Genomic DNA, 24,075 nt, shown 5'->3' with positions numbered 1-24,075 from the left:
CTCAGTTTACTCATTCATTAGGTCACTTGTATTTATTGAGCAACTACTGTGCCCAGCCCTGGTGATTTTTCTGTAGTCATAGGAAGTAAGAACCTGCTCTGGTGGAGATAGACTCTGACCAAGGAAGTAAACAAGATGATTACAGATTTTGATAAATTTTATGAATGAAATAAATCAGATGATGAGAAACTATAAGCTGCCATTCTCAATAATTTTAATTGAGGTTATTAGAGACATTCTCTTTCTGAGCTGGGCATATAAGGGTGAGAATGAGTCAGCCACAGGGAGAGTTGGGCGAAGAGCATTCTAGAAAGGAGAGCATGGTGAAGAGAGGTGTGAGATGAGTTTGGCTTGTTCAAGGAAGAGAAAGACGGGCACACAAAATGGGGTGAGCCAGAGTGCAGGTCACTGGAGAGGTGGTCCTGTGCTTGGGTATGGTGGTGGTGGCACAGATGTAGGGAGTAAGATGCTTTGAAGATCGGACTAAGTTGTGGAGGGTCCCAAATATCTGAACGAGGAGCGTGCATTTGATTTTCATAGCCATGAGGGAGCTCTATGTGCATGTAAGTTTGTGAGTGGATGTGAATTTGTGTGCACATGTGTGTATGACTGTGAGTTTGAGTGTGTGTTGGTGTGTATCAATTTGAGGTGTGTGTGTGGCTTTATAAGTGCATATTAGTATGCACTTGGGTTTTTTCCTGTTGTAGCTTTTGAACAGGCAGGCCAGTGGCACGAGGGAAAGGGCTGACTTCTCTGGTACAGATTAACCCGGGTAAAGTTGGTGGCAGGAAGACTAGCCCGGAGGTTGGTGGAGCTGGATGTGAAACGAAGGCCCAGAGGATGCTGACTTGGCCGTGGAGCAAGAGAATCCAGGTGTTGTTTTATTCTGTATCTGGTTGAATGAAATTGAGGAGTGAAAAATAATTCCATTAAAGAAATCACATTCTTCAAAGAAGCCCAGTGTGATTGCTAGTTTTCTCAGTCTTAATTATTAAAAAAAAAAGAAAAATTAAACCTCACTAAAATTCATTTGCTCAAGTTCTTAGGAAGACAGCCCATTAGTGAAAGTTGAGTGAATTTACTGCATCCCACCCACACTGTCCCCTAACCCTCACCCCTGCAGTTCTGTACATACTCATTTTCTCTATATTTGGAGTTCTTAATTCCTGAGAAACTCACTATATTTTTGTTCCCCTCTAGGACATCTTTGAAGATGCAATGGAAACCATCTCTATGTGAGTAGTAACATGATAAAAATATATAGTAAAGAAAAATTGATGGTCCTCTTATGTAAAATGTGTAAATATTTCTTTATTATTTTTTGAGAGTTGTGACTACTCCCAGAAAGAGATTACTTCTCTGTAATTCAAAAATTATGATGTGATAATGCTTAAGAAACAATCTATCTAGAGTTACTAGCAAATCTATTTTTGAGTATTATTTCTTGTAACCTTAATTCGACTAAAACAAAAGAAGAAATGTTTTCCAACAAATTTAACTTTATTTGTTTATACCCAACCCTATGACATCTTGTTCACATATTTTTACATGTGTGACCTCATATTGAGGATTTCCTTTGGTGTGCACGCAATTTTATTACGAGCATTTCCTGTAAGTCTCTGTCATTTTTGTACTGATTTTATATGATATCCTATTAGATCAAGTGGAACACCACAATTATCCATTTCTCCTTTGCTAGACATTTAGGTTGTTAACCATTTTAAAAACTTAAAACTAAGTAATGAGTATTTTCATGTATATAGCTTTGTCATGTTTTTTAATTATCTCCAAAGATTAACTTCACAGATGTAGGATTACTGGATTATAAAGGGTGGAGATTTTTTTTTTTTTAAACTATTTTTATTGAACTTTTTTTTTTTTTGGTTAAGATTTTATTTATTTATTTATTTGACAGAGAGAGATCACAAGCAGGCAGAGAGGCAGGCAAAGAGAGAGGAGGAAGCAGGCTCCTGCTGAGCAGAGAGCCCGATGCGGGGCTCGATCCCAGGACCCTGAGATCATGACCTGAGCCGAAGGCAGCAGCTTAACCCACTGAGCCACCCAGGCGCCCCAGGGTGGAGATTTTTATTGCTCTTTTATTATATGCAATATGTTTAAAAATTTTATTTATTTATTTTGGAGAGAGACAGCATGAGCGGGAGGGGCAGAAGGAGAGAGAACCCAAAGCAGACCCCACGCTAAGTACAGAGCCTACAGAGCCCGATAGGGGGACTGAATTCTAGGACCCTGAGATCATGTCAGTGAAACTATGTCAGTGGCTTAACCAACTGTGCCATTCAGGTGCCCCCAATATATTTCAAATTGCCTTTCCAAATTAGTCAGCTTGGGCCACTGTAACAAAGTACCATAGACTAGGTAGCTTAAATAATAGAAATTTACTTTCTCATAGATCCAGAGGCTAGAAGTCCAAGATCAGGGTGCCAGTATGGTTAGGTTCTGGTGAGACACTCTTCCTGGCTTGCAGATGGCTGCCTTCTCTTGGGTCTTTACATGACAGACAGACAGACAGAGTCCTCTTCCTACAAAGGCACTAATCCCATGATGAGAGTCCCACTCTCAGGACCTGATTTAAACCTAATTATCTTCCAAAGGTTTCATCTCCAAACACCATTACAGTGGAGGTTAGGGCTTCAGCACGAGAATTTGGGGGACACAGTTTATTCCGTAGTACTTTCAAAAGAGTTTTTTATTATCAATTTATGTGGTTACCAATACTGTGTAAGTGAAGTGGTTTAAAATGTAGCATCACAGGGTGCGTGGGTGGCTCAGTGATTGAACGTCTGACTCAGTTTCGGCTCAGGTCGTGATCTCAGGGTCGCAAGATTGAGCGCTGCATTGGGCTCCATGCTCAGCAAGGAGCCTGCTTGAGATTCTCTCTCTCCCTCACCCTCTGTCCCTCCCCCTGCTCACCTTTGCTTTCTCTCTCAAATAAATGAACAAACCTTAAAAAAAAAAAGTAACATCACCACTGGGTGCTATTTGAAATGGTTTTGCTACTCAAATAATAACTAAATGCTTACGTTTTTAAAATTTTTCTTTATTACCATGGTTTACCACATTGTAGTTCCTTTTATATAAGTTCTAGTCTTCTTTTACATGTTTAACTTTTTCTCCGTCTTACATACTTATGAACTTTAAAACAGATATACAGTTTAATCTTTTGTTTAATATATATATTATATATTTATTTAAAGGTTTTTTAAATTTATTTGACACAGAGATAGAGAGTACAAGTAGGCAGAGCAGCAGGCAGAAGGAGAGGAGGAGCCGGCAGAGCAGGGAGCCTGATGTGGGGCTCGATTCCAGGAACCTGGGATCATGACCTGAGCCAAAGGCAGCTGCTTAACCGACTGAGCCACCCAGGCACCCCAATCTTTTGTTATATTGCTTTAAATATTTTCCCTAATTGCTATTTTTCTTTATGTTAGTTACACACTTATGTTGTCCAAAAGTTTTAATGTTTATAATGTTGAATAAAAGTTTGTTTATGTGATTTAAAAAGAAAAAGTTAATTGTGATTAGGATTAAAAAAATAAGCTCTTTATTTTGGAATAGTTTTAGATTTATAATATTATTGTGAAGGTAGTACAGAGAGTATTTGGAAACAGACTTGAATTAGTCATAAATGGGTATTACAAATTCTAGGGCAACCACCAAGAGAAGGGAAGATATATAACTGATATGTAAGAAAGGAGAGAAAATAAGATCATATAAAATACTCAATTAAAATCACAGAAAGCAGAAAAAGAGTAGAAGACCAAAATAGGAACAAAGAAGGGCAAAAAATGGAAAATAGTATTAAATATGGTAGAGACTAATCCAGCCATATTAATAATCACTTTGAGTATCAGTGGTCTGTATGGGTCAATTAAAAGACAGAGATTATCAGCATGGGTCAAAAAACGTGATCCAACTACATGTTGTCTATAAGAAACTCACCGTAAATATAAAGACACATATAGATTAACAGTAAATGGATGGAGAAAAATATACCATGCTCACTCTAATGAAAAGAAAGCAGGAGCGGCCAAATTAATTTCAGACAGAACAGACTTCAAAGTAAGGAAAGTTATCAGAGATTAAGAAGGACATTACGTAATGGTAGAATGATCAACTCTCCAGAAAGATGTGACAGTTCTTGGTGTGTATGTGTCTTACAACAGAGCATCAGAGTATATGAGGCAAAAACCAATAGATGACTCTGTTATCATACTTGATGCCTTCAAAGCCCTTCTCAGAAATGGACAGATCCAGTTGGCAGAAAATCAGTAAAGGGATAGTTGAACTACAAACGAAAACTAACCAAACAAAAACCCTTGCACTTAATGCAGCTGGATTTAATTTAGATCCCTATCTCATGCCAACCCTAAAATTGTTAGCCTACTATTCCAACACCATTAGCTGTTTGGGAAAGAAAGAAAATTTATGTATGATGCTTCTTTTATCAAATGATAAATTCATTAAAATAATGGTGCTCTGTTTCTAAGCTTTCTGTTGTGTTCCTTTCATCTGTGTGTCTGTGTTTGCGTAAAAATTACTCTTTGTTCAACTGTTTTAGGTGTTTCAATGTTACTATGACTTGTTTTTAAAAGAACAGTGTCCCAACAATGACCTCTGTAATGGTGATGCTTTTGAACACCATGTCAACTTCTGAAGTATCTAGCATTTTATTTTTCATTCATTGCCTCTTCCAGCCTTTCTTTGGCTGTATATATCCACAAGCATTTTCTTTCTTCTTTTAATTTTTACTTCCCTGTCCTGCATAGGTTAGCAAACCCAAAGGTTTACCCATTCTGGAATTTATCTTGTTCTTGTAGATTTCTGGTGTATGTTATTTCTTGCATCCCTTAAGACAGTCTCTTAAACAGTTTTGTGTTTCCTTTTTAATGTTTCCAAAATGTTCTTGGTACATGTTCTGGTATGTAGCAACACCTTATAGTAACATATCACCAGATACATTATGGTAATACATCCCCTAAGAGAGAACCTCTTTTTGAAATAGAGTCCAAAGCCAGAATGGGTGGCCAAAGTAGATATTAGAGTTCATGCTCTAAAAATCTTGCCCTTTACCTATAGTAATGGCCTCCATTCAAAGTCTGATTACAATTAATTTTAACCTGATTCTATTAAACTTTGCTTTTTGGTATAATTTTGCTGGAGTTCCGGAAAGTATGGTGAGGAGGTAGCTTTAGAGGTCAGCTTGTTGATTGTGACAAGAAATGACAGTGAAAGAAGAAAGAAAATGTGTCATACAGTCATGGCACTCCAAAGCACAACCTCAGGGTTTTACCTTGCTTAGGCGTACACAACTACATGTAACTTTCTGGAGAGACCAGCCCTCGAATTTGACAGGCTAACTTGCACTTCAGTCCCAATGTCCCTTTATTGGCTGGGAGGCATGGAATTAATTTCTCTGAGTCTCAGTTTCTTCATCCTTCCATAGATTTATGGGAAAATAAAATGAAATTTAATTTAAATGTGATAATGGGAGTAAAGCACATAGTAGGTGCTCAGTAAATATTGGTACCTTCCTATTTCCCTCGCCCCCCAATCCTGATTGATGTTCAGTCTCCAATGAGAAGATCATGTTCATAATTCTGTCTCTAAGATGTTGAAAAATGGTTAAATTATATCAAATATATTCCGTTTAAGAAGGTAGAGACTTGTGTCACATATATTAAGGGAATTTTAGAATCATCAGAAATGTTTTAAAATGACATTTTGAAAGTTAATAGGCTATACTTCATTCATGGGGAAACCTCACTTGGATGGTTCCTTTTATTTCCTCAACACAGAATGTGGTGTTTCTGTACTTAAGTCTCCTGTGTTACTGACCCTTTGTGAAATTAAAAATATTGCAGAAGCAATCCATTATTCAGTCTTTTTTCCCTTAACAAATTGTTTTTCCTGTGAATATAAATACATGTTAATTGTCAACAATTCTTCAGTTATTTTTTGCATGTGTGTGAACTTTTAGTTTGTCCTTATTTCAGTTTGTCAATATTTTTATCTTGTTTCCTCTTAAATTTGTGATGCCATGACATTCCTTTCATGACCCATTAGCTGCTAAACTCAGTAGAGCTCTTTTTCCTCATGCTGATTGAGCTGCACATTTTGGTTTCATGTTTCTAGTGCCAGTAGTGAGCCTTCAACTTCTCTGTAGCAAGATACGGTCCCCATGCCAACCTGATGATTAATTTATTCCTGTGCATATTTTTGCCTGAATTTCTAATGAAGAGATGCAAACTAACAGATGAGGGAGGCCTTAAGTTGTTGCCACAAAAGAAAACTATTTCCTATTCTCTTTTTCTGCTTAATGGATTTACCACTGCAGGCATAGATTTTTCTACTTCTGAATTTTTGTGGTAACCACTGTGTTATTTTAACTGACTATTTTGGGAGGTTGCTAGGTTTGCAAACTGCTAGATCATACAAACATCTCCACCATTTAGAACTGAAGGGGAAAGAAGAGACTTTTTCTTTAATGATTAGTGGCACATTGAATGGGTCCTTTTTAAAAATTAAAATTGTTTGGGATCTTTCTGACTTGCTTGGCATAAGGAAATGACCTCTTGGGGAGGGACTGTAAATTAGACCCATGTTATGATCTATAGAAATTTGCCAGAGGGATTAGTGGTCTTGCTTCCTGATTTAACAATTCCCTGCTGGCGTGTTCTTCTTGGTTCTTGGTACAACCACCATCTCTGACAGTAGAGTGGTGGGTATAAAGGAGTCTGTTTATAAATTGACTGTGATATGACACACAAAGAATAAATAAAATGTTTCAGGGGTTCCAAAAGAGAGATGGGGATAGGAGCCTGGCACTGGCTCTGGGTTTTGAGGGATACCAGAATTACCCGACACACCTGTGGACCAAGTGAAGATGGGTCACCGAGGAGCCTTGGCCTCTGTCGCACAGAGAGCGTAGATTAACCACTTGGAATCTTTGTGACTTGGTAGTGGTTTTTTTTTTTTTTTTTTTTTTTTTAAAGATTTTATTTATTTATTTGAGAGAGAGAGCACGAGAGGGGCTGAAGGACAGAATCTTCACTGAGACTCCCCACTGAGTGTGGAACCCGACATGGGGCTTGATCCCAGGAACCCTGAGTTCATGACCTGAGCGGAAACCAAGAGCTAGATGCTCAACCCACTGAGCCACCTACGTGCCCCCATGACTAGTAGTGTTTTTGATTAATCTCTTTTTCATAAAAACCATAGGGGGCCACGAAACAAAAATCTAATTTAACTATTATTAACTAATAAAGATTTTCTTTTTTACTCGAAGACTGTTAGACACAGGTGTAATGTGTTCGCAGCAGTGATCTCTTATATTCCATAGTATCTTATTAAGTTTTTGAATTTATCCTTACCTAGAAATGTGGATGTGTTGAATCGAGTCCTGAGGCAATGTGAATGCAGTGGGGATGAATGTGTTCATGTGCAAGAACTACTGTGAATTTATCCTTACCTCTAGAAATTGAAATAGACATTTTTAACCGAGGGATAAGAAGCTTACGATGGAAATAAAAATATTTTGTAGCGCAGCATTTCTTTTTTTTTCCTTTTTAAAAAGATCTTATTTATTTATTTGACAGACAGAACACAAGTAGGCAGAGCATTAGGCAGAGACAGAGAGAAGGGGGAAGCAGACTCCCCACTGAGCAGAGAGCCTGACACGGGCTGGATCCCAGGACCCTGGAATCATGACCTGAGCTGAAGGCAGAGGCTTTAACCCACTAAGCCACCCAGGGGCCCCGTAGCACAGCATTTCTTAGGGACTTTTTCCTTTTTCCTTCTTTACACTTTCTCTTTTGAACTGTAAATTATAGATTACAACTGGATAAAGTTTTTAAGATCATTTTGTTTTTTCTTATTAGGTTATATCAACTAATTGTGATCAACTAGTTTGCACTGTTTAAGGTTATTTAAGGTGAAAGACAGTGAATGCTAGTTGGAAAACATCTAGTTAATGTTTTTCTTCATAGTGGTGAAATTATAAATAGTAACTCCAGGCAGATTTGGATTTATTTTCATTTTTCTCTGATTTTGTTTGGCCCAACTCTCCCCTCTTAGGCAATACAATTATTGGAGAGGCAATACAAATTTGGAGAGGAACTGCTCCCCCCAGCCTACCTGTCTTTTTGCAACCAGTTTGACAATTACTTTATTTGTTTGAAGATGGAATTTAAATTTAAATTTAAAAAAAATTTTTTTTTTTTTTGAGAGAGCATGTGAGCAGAGGGGAAGGAGTGGAGGGTGAGGGAGAGAGAGACTCTTAAGTAGGCCCCATGCTCAGTGTGGAGTCCCACTCAGGGTTCCATCTCAGGGCCCTGAGATCAGCACCTGAACTGAAATCAAGAGTTGGATGCTTAACCGACGTGCCACCCAGGCGCCCCTACATCAGCATTTCTGTTATTATCTCATATGCCACTGAGGAAAAACAAAACAAAACAAAACAGAAGAATTTGATAGGAGACCTTGCATAAAGGAAAGAAAAAGAAAACTGTCATGCAGGAGGACATGGTAGCAGAACTTGTGTATTTCAATCCTAGTACTAAGTAGGGAGGGAAAAGAAAAACCTCTCATGAAATTCTCTGCCCTGGAAATTTCTTTTTAAACAGCCGTCTTGCAGTGCTAACTTATGTCCCATAAAATGCCCATTTTAAGTGTACAATTCAATTAAATGTAGCATATTTACAGTTATATAGCCATCGCTATAATCTATTTCCAAAGCACTTTATATAACCTGAAATAATAGACACTTTGTGCCCCTTTACTGTCATTCCCCATTCTTTTCCCCACCCCCTAGGCAATCACTAATCTAATTTCTGTCTCTAGATTTGTCTCTGTAGACGTTTCATATAAGTAGAATCACACAATATGTGTCCTTTTGTATTTGGCTTCTGAAATTCATTCATGTTGTACCGTGTAGCAGTACTTCATTCTTTTTTATGGCTGAATAATATTCAAATGTATGGATACACCACATTTTGTTTATCCATTCACAAGTTGACAGACTCCGGTTTTTGGCTACTGTAAATAATGCTGCTGGGAATAACTGTGTACAAGTCTTTCGTGGACATGTGTTTGCACTTCTCTGGCATACATACCTAGGAATGGAATCAATGGGTCCTATGTTTGCATTTTTAACACTCTTAAGAGTTTGAATAACAAACTGGTTTGTAGTCTGAATTTTAGTTATCAGTGTGGCCCAAACAACTTCAAGCAGGTCATTTAATGTTAAGTGGATCAGGTTGGTGGTGCCCTCAGGTAATTGGCAGAAGCAAATGTAGATCCTCTCCTTAAGAACTTTGATCTAGGCCAAAGTTGCTGCCAGTTTTAAGATGCATCCTGGTTTCAGAGATATTACATGATGAAAACGCGTGTGTTAGAGTTAATGGAGTTAGTCAAGGGAAATCAAGTTCTCTAAAAAAGCCAAGACTGAGCAGTATCCCTAGTGTCTTTCACCTGTATTGTCACTACTTGAATTGCTCTTCTTTGCATTTTCTTTTGTACTTTTAGGTGTCCTTTAATGGTCTGTGACTATATTGGGAACTTCCAAAATGAGAAGTTTTTTATGTAAGGTTATTGGGGGACAGAGTGTATATGTACATTTTGAGTTAGGGTACAAATATTCCATAAATGCTCTCTTTCACCCATGGAGGAGGACTGACAGGATTTTGTAGCTTGAAGGAAAGCTTCTTAGTGTCCCTTTGATCTAGTTACCTCATATTCCTGAGAAGCCCAGTGGAGGAAGAAGACTTGGTGCTGCTGGTAGCAAAATGAATGGCTGGTGAACCCCTGTGAACAGGGCCTTTGCCACTGTGGTTGCCCTTTCTGTGGACTCAGGAGCCTCTCTGTCACTCAGCCCCAGCTAGCAATGCCTGGGTTGTGTCTGAAAGCCAGAGGGACCCTGCTCCCTGTGCTGAGTTCCTCACCTCCTCCGTCAGTGCTCTTTTGCGCATGGCAACTGCTCTTGATGCTCTGTCTGGGGCTGTTTCAATAGTTGTAATGGGAAATCGGTCCAGTCATTGCTTATGTGATCACTCACGTGGATGTTTCACAGACACCTTAATGCACGTGTTACAGACTGAACTCGTGATACTCACCTGCCTTCTTCATCTGAAACCTTGTCCTCTCCTGGGTTTCCCCATCTCCACTCACTTGCTCAAGCCAGATACTCAGGAGACCTCTTTGATTCCTTCTCTTTTCCCTAACTTCCATGATACCAAGCCTGATGATGTCTACCTCCAGAATTTATTTCCCATCTCTTCACTTTTCACTCTCTCCTTTCTGTTTAATTAGCTCAAGGCAGTCTTAGGTTTGCCCAAATTACTTTAAGAGCAGCCTAACATGTTTTCTTGCTTCCTTTGTTCTCTGTCCTCCCACCTTCCCAAAGGTATCCACTTCTCCCCTTCCCAATGGCACCCCACTCAGTCTCCAATCAGCAGCCAAAGCTATCTTATTTTTAAAGAATTGAATATAAAAAATTTCAAACATGTATAGAAAGCAGAGAGGATAGGAAACTGAACTCACCTGTGCTCATCACTCACCTTCAACAATTGTGAACCTAAGGCCAATTTTATTTCATCTATAACCCACCCCTTAGTTATTTGGAATTGTATTCTAGACATAATTTATTTCTACCTTTAAATATCTCAATATATACTTCCTAAAAACGAAGATGTTCTCTTACAGAATTACCTTTTTAAGAGATTAAGTCAGGCAATTAACATTGATACAGAACTATTATCTAATCTATATGTCTTATATGGTATCATTTAGCACACAAATATAAATGCTAGATCTCTTTTTAAAAGCATCATGACCTGCCTCTCTGCCTGCTTGTGATCTCTCTCTGTCAAATAAATAAATCTTAAAAAAAAAAAAAAAGCATCATGAGACTGTTATCACACCTAACAAAATTAACAGTAGTTATCAAATATACTATCAGTGTTCACATTTTCCCAGTTGTCTCATAATTAATTGTTTAACAGCATGTTTTTTGAATTAGGGCAGAGTGATCCGTTTAGAAATGAAGTTGTGGGGCACCTGGGTGGTTCAGTGGGTTAAAGCCTCTGCCTTCAGCTTAGGTCATGATCCCGTCGTCCTGGGATTGAGCCCTGCATCGGGCTCCCTGCTTGGCGGGGAGCCTGCTTCCCTTCCCCTCTCTCTCTGCCTGCCTCTCTGCCTACTTGTGATCTCTGTCTGTCAAATAAATAAATAAAATCTTAAAAAAAAACAAAAAGAAACGAAGTTGTATGATGACACTCCCCTACTTAGCCCCTGTCCATGAGTTTACATGTCCCTGAGGATGAAACCCCCAATCTACCGGGTCCACAAAGCTTGAGGCACTCAGGCCCCCACATCCAGGTGGAAACCTAGTCCAGGGTACCCCCCACTCTCATTCACTGCTCTCTAGCCACAACCCTCCTTCAGGGTTTTGACTGAACAAGATCTTTGCTGCCCTAGATTTGAGCCGGTGTCTCAGACTAGAGTGACTTCCTCCCACTCCTCCCAGGTCTTCTACCTGAGCAGCCTCACCTGTCAGCTTGAATGTCTTCCTACCTTTCTTGATGACTCTACCGCAATGAGTTACTCCTTCCCCCGCTTCCCTATATTGTCATCCTGTTTGTGTTTCTCATTTCATTTGTCATTTTGTAGTTAACTGTTGCTTGCTTTTGACCATCTGTTCCTTTGTTCTCTAAGTTTCAGGAGGGTGGGACTGGTCTGTTCAATTTTCATGGTGTGCTCTGCACCCACACACCATGCTTGGCATGTAGTAAATGCTCAATTTGTGTGTGTCGAATTAATGGATTCATTGAATTAATGTACTAGTCAGAAAATGTAGATGAGCCCTTAGAGTGGACTGCAAGGATTTCCAGTGCATTAAAAACAATCTAGGCATCATTTATTGAAAACTTTCTAAGTACAGGGCACAGTGGTAATGGCTTTGACTGTTCAGAGGGAGAGTGAGTTAAAAGAGCTTTTGGGGTGTGTTATTTTATTTTATATTTTTTTAATGAAGATTGAGTCGCAGCTGGTTGGTTACTCAACCTAAGTATAGGCATAATTAGGTCATGTCCAATTGTTTGGACATAGTAAATACTATCCAGGATTGCTGGTGTCTCCTTTGCCATTTCTCAACTCAGGGCTGACACTCTTTCCATTGGAGGGAATGTAAATGAGCTGTCAAAATCCTGAGGGAGATAGTGAGCTAGACCACCTTCTGTTAACTTTCTACCATCTTTATATGCCTTGTTTTGATACCTTCATCAAATAGCAACCTAAAATGACTAATAAACCCCCAAAAGCAGATACTCGAGAACTTTGCCTTTTGAAATGTGTCAAACATCTTCACTGCTTATGTTTGGAAAATTAATCACTCTCTCAGGTTCTCCCTTTCTCCCCTTCTTCCCACTGTCCCCCTTTTGTGTCATTGTGTTTATAGAACACCATGGGGAGAACCCCTCAAAGGGGGAGTAAAATCTACATTTGTGTATATTGTGTAGTTCAGTATCATGTGTCATACACATTTAATAAACAGTCTGAAGACTTAGTCTAATCTAAAGGACTCTGATATTGCTTAAAACTAAAAAGGTATTTGGGGCACTGGTTGGCCCAGTAGGTTAAGCCTCAGACTCTTGATTTTAGCTCAGGTTGTGATCTCTGGGTCATGACCTCAGGGTCATGAGATTGAGACCCACATCCAGCCCCTCACTCAGCTCGAGTTGGCTTGAGATTCTCTCCCTCTCCCTCTGTCCCTCCCACTTGTGCACTCTTGCATGCTCTCTCTCTCTCAAATAAATAAATAAATCTTAAAAAAAAAAACCCTAAAACCTGAAGAGGTATTTGGGGATTTGTGTATGACTTTCATTATTGTATAAAGTAATTTCTGTGTTATTTATTTTTATTGTCCAGAGTGAAAGTTTCAGGCTGGCAAGGGGAATTTTTTATTACCTGTAAGCAGAATGTTATAACTAGATGTCCAAATGTGTTAAAGCTCCATGTAACTCTGATGAATTAACATTTTTAGAAGTATAGGCATAGTTTTAATCTCTCCTAGAGGCAATATAGTTAGGAGCTTTTGGTTTCTATTTTTGGCAGTAAGAAAGTTTTCTGCAGGGGTAGCCTGACTTTACTTTTTATGCAGTTAAAAAAAAAAACTCTGTGTGTGTGTGTGTGTGTGTAAAGTTCTATGTGTCAGGTCCCCATTGATTTAAGCGATTCTTTACCATTTAAAAAGTTCACCCTCAATCTGAAAGAAATTATACCAATAATAAATTTTTTACTCTGATTAAAATAGTTCTGTGTACTTACTATAAGGAAATTAATTCCATGATCAACTGTTCAAAGCATATATATTTTGAAAGAACATTCTCAACATCTCAGTACAATTTTATTGTTTAGATTCATAGGTGGATCCTATATTTTCAGTAGAACTTAGTCACTAAAATAGTACAAGGATACCTTTTCAGACAACTCAATGTAAGTAAAAAAATTATTTTGTAATATATGTCTTTAAGTTATGAAAGAATTTATTTGCATTTTAAAAAATTGCAAAGTATAAAGCAGATAGAATATACATATCAATTAATTAATGTATAATGTCATATTGGGAGCACTGCTGTTTTTATAAAACTACTGTTTCTCCCAATTATGAGAAATTTTGGTATAACTATTCTCATGCTGCCTCAAAATGGCTACCTCAAGATACAAAAACACTTTTTAAAAAAGTAAAAATAAAAGAAGATCTTTAGTTAAATCTTGCAAATATCTGAGAAATAAGAGTAACTGTTACCTTTGACTGTTTTCCCATTTTCCCATTTCTGAGATCTACCTCATCATCACCTTACCAGGGATAAAGTGAGCTTGCCTGTTTTGTGTAGTTTTACAAATGTTTGCCAAACTCTTTTCTTTACGTGAGGTAACTCATTTAGTTTGAAGGGACAGACTTGATATAGGGGGTATGAGTATGGGTGGGGGTCTCCAGGAAGTTTCCCGTCTCCCTCCTTGATATTTATTCTCTGTCCAAGTTTTGGTGTTGATGCTAGTCCAGGGACTGAAGTGTGGAGGGACATGGGTATGGCGATGTATAACCTTACATGATTCTTAGTAATGAAGAAAAGAAATTGGAGATTTTGTTTTTTTAAATATTAAAAGCAAATGAAGATAAGGAATTCTGTATTCTTTGGGTTGAAAATTATATTTTAAGCATGACACCAACAGGAAAAAAGAGTGATAGTTTTGACCAATAAAACAAGTTAATAGAGAATTAACTGGGAAAATATTTTGAGCATATATGAAAGAGGGTTAATCCCAAAAAGCAAATCAAGGAAGAGAGCACTGATGGAAATAATTGCCCAAGGGATATATGCAGGTAACTGAAAAAGAAGAAATAAAGGTATTTAAGGGTACTATATTCATTTCCTATAATTGTTGTAACAAATTACTACAAACTTGATGGTTTGAACAATGCAAATTTATTCTCTCAGAGTTCTAGAGGTTGCCAGTCTGAAATGCCTTTAAAAAAAAAAAAAAGATTTTACTTATTTATTTGTCAGAGAGAGAGAGAGCATGCGTGCAAGCACAAACAGGGGGAGCAGCAGGCAGGAGGAGAAGCAGCCCCCCCCCACTGAGCAAGGAGCCTGATATGGGACTCGATCTGAAGACCCTGGAATCATGACCTCAGCTGAAGGCAGTTGCTTAACTGATTGAGCCACCCAGGCATCCCCTGAAATGCTTTTCACTGAATCAAAACCAAGGTGTTGCCATGACTATACTCCTTTGAGAGACTCTAGGGGAGAATTCATTTTATTGCCTGTGGCTGCATTTCTTGTATTTCTTGGTTGGCTCATGGTCCTTTCCTCCAACTTCAAAGCCAGCAGCATGGTATTTTCAGATTTCTCTGCTTTCACCATCACAACATCATCATCATCTTTTTTTTTTTTTAACAGCTTTTATTTTTATTTTTAAATTTTTTTTGAGAGAGAGAGCATGAGCGGCAGGAGGTAATGTGGGGAGGGCACGGGGAAAGGAAAGAAAATCCCAAACATACTCCATGCTCAAAGTGAAGCCCGATGTGGGGCTTGATCTCACCACTGAGAAGTCATGACTTGAGCTGAAACCAAGAGTTGGACGCTTAACCAACAGCCACCCAGGTGGCCCAGTCACAACATCTTCTGGCTTCCGTGTCAAATCTGTCTCTGCCTTCCTCTTATAAGGATACTTGTGATTGCATTTAGAGCACACTCAGATAATCCAGGATAATCTCCCTGTCTCAAGATCCTTAATTTTATTACACCTGCAAAAATCTTTTTTCTCACATAAGGTAACATTCATAAGTTTTAGGGATTAGGACTTGGATATCTTTGGGAACTGTTACTGAGTTTAATACAGCTAAAAATACCATGTATGGTCTAATGATACACACATACACACAATTGTTTAGTTTGGGATTGGTTATCTGAACATGGTAGAATTATAGGGTATTTATAGTTTCAGAAAGGCCCCTTTTGCCTTTTTGCTTGTCTAAATTTTTATGGGATATGTTTTACTAATGACCCCCCAAAAAAAATTATTATCAATTTGGGAAAGAGAATGTTTTTAAAAGACAGACTTTATTTTTTGAACAGTTTCAGATTTGCAGAAAGGTCAAGAGTTTCCCTCATTATTAATATCTAACATTAGTAGCATAATGTATTATAATGAATGAACCAATGTTATTATGTTATCACTAACTAAAGTGCATACTTTATTCAGATTTACTGAGTTTCTCCCTAATGGGTTGTGATGATTCTCGGGCTTTTCTTTCTTTATGAAAGAAAAGATCTTGATAATTTTGAGAAGTGCTAGTCAGACACTTCATAGGATGCTCCACATTGGAATTTGTCTGGTGCTTTTCTCACGGTGAGACTGGGGTAGGGGTTTTGGGGAGAGAAAGAACACAGGGATAAAGTACCATTATTATCATATCATTTCAAGAGTGCCTGCTGTCAACATGATTTATCACTATTGATGTTGACCTTGCTCACCTGGAACAACTACATAACTTATTTGGATGTGTGGTGTTTTGTTTGAGTCCTTAGAATGCATCGTTATGATTCTGTCAGATTCATGTCCAATTGTCATAGCTCTTCCAACATTCTCAAAGGATTCTCTTAGCCTTTATGAGATTCTGAGCATGGCTGAGTTAATTTTACATTGAAGATTTCTTAGAAACATGTAACTCACAATTTTAGGGATGTCTGAAATTACCTGGGTGGGTTACCTGTTCTAGTATCTCAAAGATTGTGTTCAAAATACAAGTTAGATCAATTATTTTCTTAGATATTGCACATTATTCACAAAAATATAGCTGGACTTAAAGTTTTTTTTGATGTAGGAAAAAAGAATATTAATTAAAAAAGATATTCATGGGGTACCTGTGTGGCTTAGGTGGTTAAATGTCCAACTTTTGGTTTCAACTCAGGTCATGATCTCAATGGTTGTGGGATCGAGCCCTATATCTGGCTCCCCGCTCAGCACAGAGCCTGAAGATTCTCTCTCTCTCTGCCCCTCCCCTACTCACATGCAAGCTCTCTCTCTCTCTCTCTCAAAACAAGTAATTTTTTTAAAAAAAGATAAGAAGATATTCATGTTGATAGGAAAGTGTAGGTGTGAAATACACTGTACTAATAATTTTGTAGTTGGGCTTGCCATTCCTTAAGAAACCTTGACCTTCGTAAGACCTGGTCTCTTTGATATATCTAAAGTGTCTTGTAGTTCTCCTTTGACCTATAGTACCTATCATATATACTATCATTTGCTGAATATCTGGCTTTCCGTCTAAACCGAGAGCTCCAAGAAGCAGGGACCATGTGTGTTCTGCTCACTGCTATGTCCCCTGTGCCCAGCACACAGTAGGCGCACAAGTATATGACTGTCATTACATATGCTAACTCTTTAGAGCACTTTTAGACATGGGTCACATGTGTGGGTAAATAATCATAACATAAAGCCGTGTGAAAAAGGTAATACACAACATGTAAAACAATAGTAGTAAAGAAAACAGTTTTCTGTATATCTGTATGGAGGAACAAGACTAGAGATAAATATTGTAAAATATTAACACATTATCTCTGGGTTATGAGATTATGGCTGGGTTTTTTTCTTCTTTGTTTTCCATTTCCCTTCAAGGAGTTTATTATTTTCTAATCAGGAAATGTTAGACTACATTACCTGGTACTTTTATAATCAGATACAACAGTGAGCCCCACTGTAAAATGGTTCCATTCTAGTATGAGGAAGAGCACTTTGGGGAAGACAAGAAAGCTGCAAAGTCACTGACCATCTCTAGGCATACTTTTTTTTTTTTTTTAAGTTTCATCAAAACCAGCTCAAATGTTGTTTATCTAATGTTAATTTTAAAGTGCCATTTAGAGCTATATGGGTCTGACATGTCATTTGTATATTTCACTTTGCTAATTTAAATTTAAATTTTGTGCATTTAACCTATTAGATTAAAAACCTCAGAGAACTTTATTTTCCCATATTTTAGTGTTTTAAAGAAGTCCTGGGATATAGAAGTTAACTCTTACCTGGGAATATTTGCCTGATCTTATGTTTTTCTTAAAATGAAAAAGGAGTCCTTTTATTCCTCAATTGGCGCTCTTTAGATGGAGATGAAACCTTGGATTAGGTGAAAAATCACTAAGAGACCCTGAAGAATTGATTAATCCAGGCCATTTGTGTTTGTCTTGCCTGTTTCCCTAGGATAATTAAATGGTGATGGATCGGAATTAGGCTGCAGCAGAGACTGGGGGAAAAAAATCTCCCGGCATCCCTTCCCGCAGAAGCGTCAGCCACGGCAGTGAGTGTAGCTGCCACTTTAACTGACATGTCTTAAATTCTGCTCTGGGAAGCTCTGGGATGCTGTCTGCAGCCTTGGCAACTTCTCTCCTTATGCCCCTTGATTGAGTCTCACTGGAGACCAAGACATAGAACAGAAACTGAGGATTTTTGTTGGCCTTTAAACTGAGGACTGTCTTCTTCTTTTTGTTTGCCTTAAAAAATCTGGTAGAAGAGAGGGAAAGGCATCTCCACAGTGAGGCTAGACTCATTCCTCCAAAGTTACAGCTGCTCTAAATCTGTGAGTATGTGGCATTTTTAAAGCTGTTCCTGGGGGTCTGATTGCAGCGTTCTGTTTCGATCTGTGAGGATTTAATTTAAGGATGGCCGTGAAAATTTTAAAAATAGGAGTTAAATCTCACTGGAGACCTGCAGTTTTTGTTAATTGACATTGTCAAGCTGGTCAGGGCTCTCCCCCAATCCTCTCCCCCCTCCGCCTCCCCCCTTTTGGGCTTCCTGAGGGTGAGTGCTGAGACCGGAGAAAACAGTGCGTCTTGCTGCTGCAGAGGACCGTGGTCTTCTCGGGATGCCATGGCTGGCTTAGAGCTGCTGCAAGGTGTGCATGGGACAGCAGAACAATGGAAGGCTGATGATGGCTCATTGTGGATTCACTGTGTGCATCTTATGGCCTTTGATGGCTTCATTATAGGGTGTTGTTTTGTTAGGGTGATTAAAACCTTCAGGAAAGATTAAGTACACTTGGCATGATCTCAGAATAGCGGGGGTTGATAGTCCTAGACTTTACCTCTCACTGTGAACCCCTGCGTTGGCTTCTCTCGGTGTCTCTCTAGCAGGTGACAGGGGGTGGGAATTACTAAAAAGTGACCTTTGCATGACCACCCGTCTTCTAATTGTGCATTTGAATTGGTGCCATTTTTTTCTGATGACGTAGATTCTTTAGCCTTAACATCTGTCCTTAGTCACTGTGTCCTACTTTACCCCTTTGGAATTCACCGGAGGCTAGAACTGTATCCTTGCTGAAATATTATGGAATCAATTTTGAACATTTTGTGAAGGTAGAGGTTAAGTTTTGGTTCCCGTCAAAACCCCCGTATGTTCTTGATTTGTCCTTGTTAAATGAAAAGTCTTATGATTTCAATGATTCATATTATTGGGTTACTGATCTCATTCCTTTATCTTAAAAATCACATTAGCTAAAGCAGTTCCTAAAAGTTGATTTGTTCAGAGATCAGTAGTCAAAATACTTTTAAATGGCAACTGCTAACACTCACCTTCTAGGTATAGAATATATTTGACTGAGGGGGGCATACTATATGAGCTTTGTGGGTATCAGTATTTTGGTTGATTTCCTGCAGTGTGAAGGAAATCAAGGATTTTAAAAAAGAAACTACCCCCCCAGAGATCAAACATACGCTGTTTTTATTTTTAAACATTTTCTTTGACCTAAATGTAGCAACTTCGAATTTAATTAGGGAGGATTCCTAAAAATAGGAAATTCTGCCTTACCTAGACTTATAAGGAACATAGGTGTATTATTCATTCATTCATTAAATAGACGTTTATATTTGTTGCAAAGGTCTTGCCAGGCCCTGGGGTTATGATACGGAACAAGATATTATATGTGCCCTTATGGAGCAGATATTTTTAGCAGGTGAGGGGAGCATTTAAAAAGTACTCCATTATTTCATTACAACTGTGGTAATTTTTCAACTGTAGAAGTCTAGATGGTTTGTGGCCAGACATATATACAGGGCATACAGATCCTTGCAACTCCTTCTGTCCCAGATCTTTTGAAGCAACAGAGCCTTGGTATACTTGAGCTGGAAAAAGATTATGAAAATAATTTGATTAGTTCAACAAGTATATGATAAGCATTGTATTAAGTGCTGGTTTCATATCACTAAATAAGAAATGGTCCCTGCTTTGGGGGAGCTTACAGGTAAGTGCGGTGGGAGGGGAAGGGAAATCGGTTATGTTAGTATATTTTAGTTTCTTACTGTTTCATTCATCTCATACGTATTTATTGAGTATCTGCTGTGATGTTGGGCATGGTTGTGGGAACTATGCTGGGCACTGGGGATGGGGTGGAGAATATGGCAAAGACACCCTGCTGGCTGGAAACTCCTTAAGGGCCACAGTGGAGAAATGCTAAGGTGCCATAAAGAATACACAGGAGGGGTCAAGGACTTTCCTATCATTTACTGAGCATCTGCAGTGGGCCAGCCACTAGTTGGTTTCTGCACACATTAACTTGCCTTCAACCCTACAAAAGACATAGCTATCTCTGTTGTAACAAGCAGGTACCCCAAGGTACAGAGAGGTGAAATTGCTGGGTCACATAGGAAGTAAGTGAAGGAATTAGAACTTGATCCCTGATGTGACTTGATTTCCAGTCTCTGCCCCTTCTGGTGGTCACCAGGACCTGAGTTCTAGAGGGAGATCAGCATTTATTATAGGCTTCCCTGGTGACTGTGGGCAACTAAGTTTAAGAACACTTCTTCTACTACTCCCTCGGTTTATAGACAGGTAGGGAATGAGGACAGAGGTCACACAAGTTAAAATGGGGCCAGTAAACCAGATTTCCTAGCAGCCGCTGTTTATTTCATTGGAGTGTGTTAGAAGATACTAAGAAACCAAAAGCAGAATGAAAAGCAAAGAACAGACCAAAACCAACCATCCAAGTAAAACAAAACAAAGCAAAAATAACAGCAAGAGCCTGAACCTGTAAAGGTGTTTGTCTGGCCTTGATTTTGAGGAAGAGTCCCTGGCAGCCTGACCTGCCTTCCCTCACAGCCCAGATTCAGAGGTCTGCCTGTGCCACCTGTTGGTTGCTTGGAGTGAACAGTTAACTTTTTTTTTTTTTTTTAAAGATTTTATTTATTTATTTGACAGAGAGCGAGAGAGGGAACACAAGCAGGGGGAATGAGAGAGGAGAATCAAGCTTCCCGCTGAGCAGGGAGCCGGATTCAGGGCTCGATCCCAGAACCCTGGGATCATGACCTGAGCTGAAGGCAGACGCTTAACTACTGAGCCATCCAGGCCCTCCCCCTTTTTTTTAAACAGGAGAAAATATCTTGGGTTATTAATAGCCATTCAGGCACTTAGAATTTATTGGAGGATACAGAGAAGAAACTCTGAGTTAGTTTAAGAAAAAAAAAAAAAAAGGACACTGTCATTGGGATGTAGTGGGATAAATGCAGAGGTGTGGAGAAGGTCAGGGCTCTGTGGGAGCAAAGATGAAGGGTGACTAACCCAGCCTGGGGTGATGGGCAGGAATCTGGGCAGAGGCTGACCTGAGAAGGCTTTCTGTAAGAGGCCATGTCTGAACTGAGGCAGACACCGGACATGACTGATCAGTTTATAGCAGGAGGGTTTATTAAGTACAAAGTCCTGAGATAGGAGAGACCATTGTAGGAGAGGCCAGACTTTCTCCTCTACTGTCTTAAATGTATTTCCTGGGCCCCGCAAATTAAATGGACAAAAGAGGAGCAGAAGGAAAAAAAGAAAGTTTAATTGCATACACACACGGGAGTTCACCAAAAAATGTACCTCAAGGAGCTGGTTAGAATTTGGGGCTTATATACTTTTTTTTTTTAAAGAGGCAGAGGGAGAATCTTAATCAGGCTCCACACCCCACACAGAGCCCGACGCAGGGCTCGATCTCATAATCCTGAGATCATGACCTGAGCCAAAATTAAGAGCTGCCTGCTTAACTGACGGAGCCACCCAAACGCCCCGCTTATGTACTATCTTGACGAGGTACAATGAAGTGTGGAGAAGAGGCTACGCAAGGACGGGGTTTTAGGTTTCTGGATGAGCATTAAATTGTAGGAAGATGACTAGGAAATGTGTGGTAAGTAAGGATTGTTGAGTTAGGTTTGTTGTGTAGATAAGAGTCCTCTCAGGTGGTAAGATTTATTATCCCTGGGGTAATTCTCTTTCTGGTGCGGGAAAGGGAAACACCTTTACAAAAGGAAATTTATGCCCTGCTTTTTGGCCAGGATGGGGAGGGTGAGAGCTAATTGCTTCAGCTCAAAACAGTCTTTATGTCAGAGTGACACATTTCAGGGTGACATACTCTGATCCCCTTCACCATGTTCTCTTCAGGATTTATCAAGAAGCTTGGGAGTCCTGCTGTTCTAGTGAGGATAGGCTGGTCAGAGGAAGACAGATGCCAAGGGCATCTTGCCAAGGAGCTGTGGCAAGGGTGGTGACAGACCACTGAATTGCATGGACTTGTGTTTAGACAGGATGACCTGGACACAGTGTGGAGACAGGCCTGAGGGGTGGGAAAGAGTGTGCTTCAATCCTATATGATTCTTTCTTTTGGTTCTAATACTCTGCCAAAAGTTATTGATAATTTAGGGCTTAATGGACTTCATGGCATAGGCTGAGAATTTAACATATGTGTGTATATATGTACCTATGTATGTGTATATGTAGATACACACAAAGAAATAAATATCAATCATTATTTGTATAGAAAATATGTTTGATTTCCAGCACAGAGACAGACTTCTCATTTGATTAGTAAAAAGCTTGAGGCCTGCCATGAAGTAGGGGATTTTGAGGCTTTTTCTGCTCTGTCATCCACTTAAGATTTTCATATCTTAGTGGGGAAGAAATGAACTAGAATCTTTTTAAAATGTCTGCTTCAGTCCTAGTACCCATGGTGAGTCTGTCTTTGTATTTTCAATGCAAACTATGCTGACTGCTCCCTCCTATTTTATAGATGAGGAAGATGAGGTGCCCCTTGAAAAGCTGTTGTACTGTGTCCCTTAGCCATAGATTGGGGTATAGACAGCCCTCTCCTCATTTTATTTATTTATGCATTTATTAAAGACATAGTGTACTCCTGGATACATGTGTCATGAAAAATGATTTTTTTTTTTTGGTGCCTTATACCCAGAGATATTCCTAACATTTTGCACTTGCTTTCCACTTAAAAAAAAAAAGAAAGAAATTACTTATTTACTAGAAAAAGAGAGCGAGGGAGCAAGAGTAGGGAAGGGAGGAAGCAGAGGGAGAGGGATAAGCAGACTCCATGAGAGCACGAAACCCCCCTGCGGGGCTTGATTTCATGATCTGAGCTGAAATCAGGAGTCCGATGCTCAGCCGGCTGAGCCACCCTGGCCCCCATGCTTTTCACCTTCTAACACCACATTTACACTTACTTCTTTGGCTCATTTAAAAACTAATCTCTACATTCAGTGTGGGGCTTGAACTCACAACCCTGAGATCAAGAATCCCACGCTCCACTGACTGAGCCAACCAGGGCACCCCCGGCTCATTTTAGAAAGGGCAGACTGCATATATGGGCAGATTATGTGGTTATGGGTTTGATAGGAATTTCATGCGTGGTTTACTTTTCTTTTGCTATTTCATCAGTCCACAGGTGTGAAAAGTGTTTAGTGACCATTCAAGTAGTATGAACGGATTTCTTTCATGATTGTTTTTGTATTAATGGGTTATAGAATATCTTATTTCAAGTCCTTATAGAGGACCATGTTTTAGAAAGCAGGGAAGTATGGGAACAAGACTCAAATTTCTCTTGTGCTTTGGGATTATATAGTCATTATCTTCTTGGGCACTGGGTGGGGCAGAATTTGAGCCTTCCTGTGATCCAGCAAACCAAGTCCTAATATATAGCATTTATGTGGCATCACCCCTCCTTAATATTAGTTTAGGTGTTTCTTCTTCTTCTTTTTTTCTTTTTTAAGCAGTAGCATCCCTCTATATAAAAACCATTTTGTGTGCTTGCTTGATATCACAGGCTGACTATACACCACACACTATGAAAACAGCCACACACTAAAGAGCTAGAGAAAATCAAACTTTAATTACGTGAGTATGTATATGCTTCCCCTTCTGGTTTGTTTTTGTCTTACCTAATATTTACTGAAATTTACTTGTTTGTAAATGGAGGACTCCCGTGATAATACATACATGGGTATTTCCCATCTACATACATGATATAAAATGTAAGGTATTGAGAATGTATTTGGCACAAGGGCACTAATATAGAATTAATACAAATGTCATTTGTTCCCCCCAAAATTCATTGAGCATCACTGTGCTAAGACAGAGAATTCCTGTCCTTGTAAAACTCATCCTCTACCTCCCACAGCTGAAAGTAAAGCAATAATCATACTATGATGAGTTTTAAATTCTGACCAAGGAACCCAGAGGAGAAACACATTACCT

The 24,075-nt window shown here is 39.1% G+C and overlaps 1 protein-coding gene across 1 annotated transcript in view; it reads left to right on the top strand.

Moving 5' to 3' along the window:
* The window catches only part of LOC111156596 (tetratricopeptide repeat domain 39B), a 126,384-nt gene that overhangs the window by 37,046 nt on the left and 65,263 nt on the right, over positions 1-24,075 (top strand). The window contains exon 2 of the mRNA XM_022517584.1: positions 1,201-1,235. Within this exon, the coding sequence (XP_022373292.1) occupies positions 1,201-1,235 (35 nt within the window). The remainder of the gene's footprint in view (positions 1-1,200; positions 1,236-24,075) is intronic.

This window comes from Enhydra lutris, unplaced genomic scaffold, assembly GCF_002288905.1.
Source record: "Enhydra lutris kenyoni isolate GAN:26980312 unplaced genomic scaffold, ASM228890v2 scaffoldscaffold47, whole genome shotgun sequence".
Lineage (NCBI taxonomy): Eukaryota > Metazoa > Chordata > Mammalia > Carnivora > Mustelidae > Enhydra > Enhydra lutris.
The sequence above is the reverse complement of the archived record's forward strand: the minus strand, read 5'-3'. Positions and strand labels throughout refer to the sequence as shown.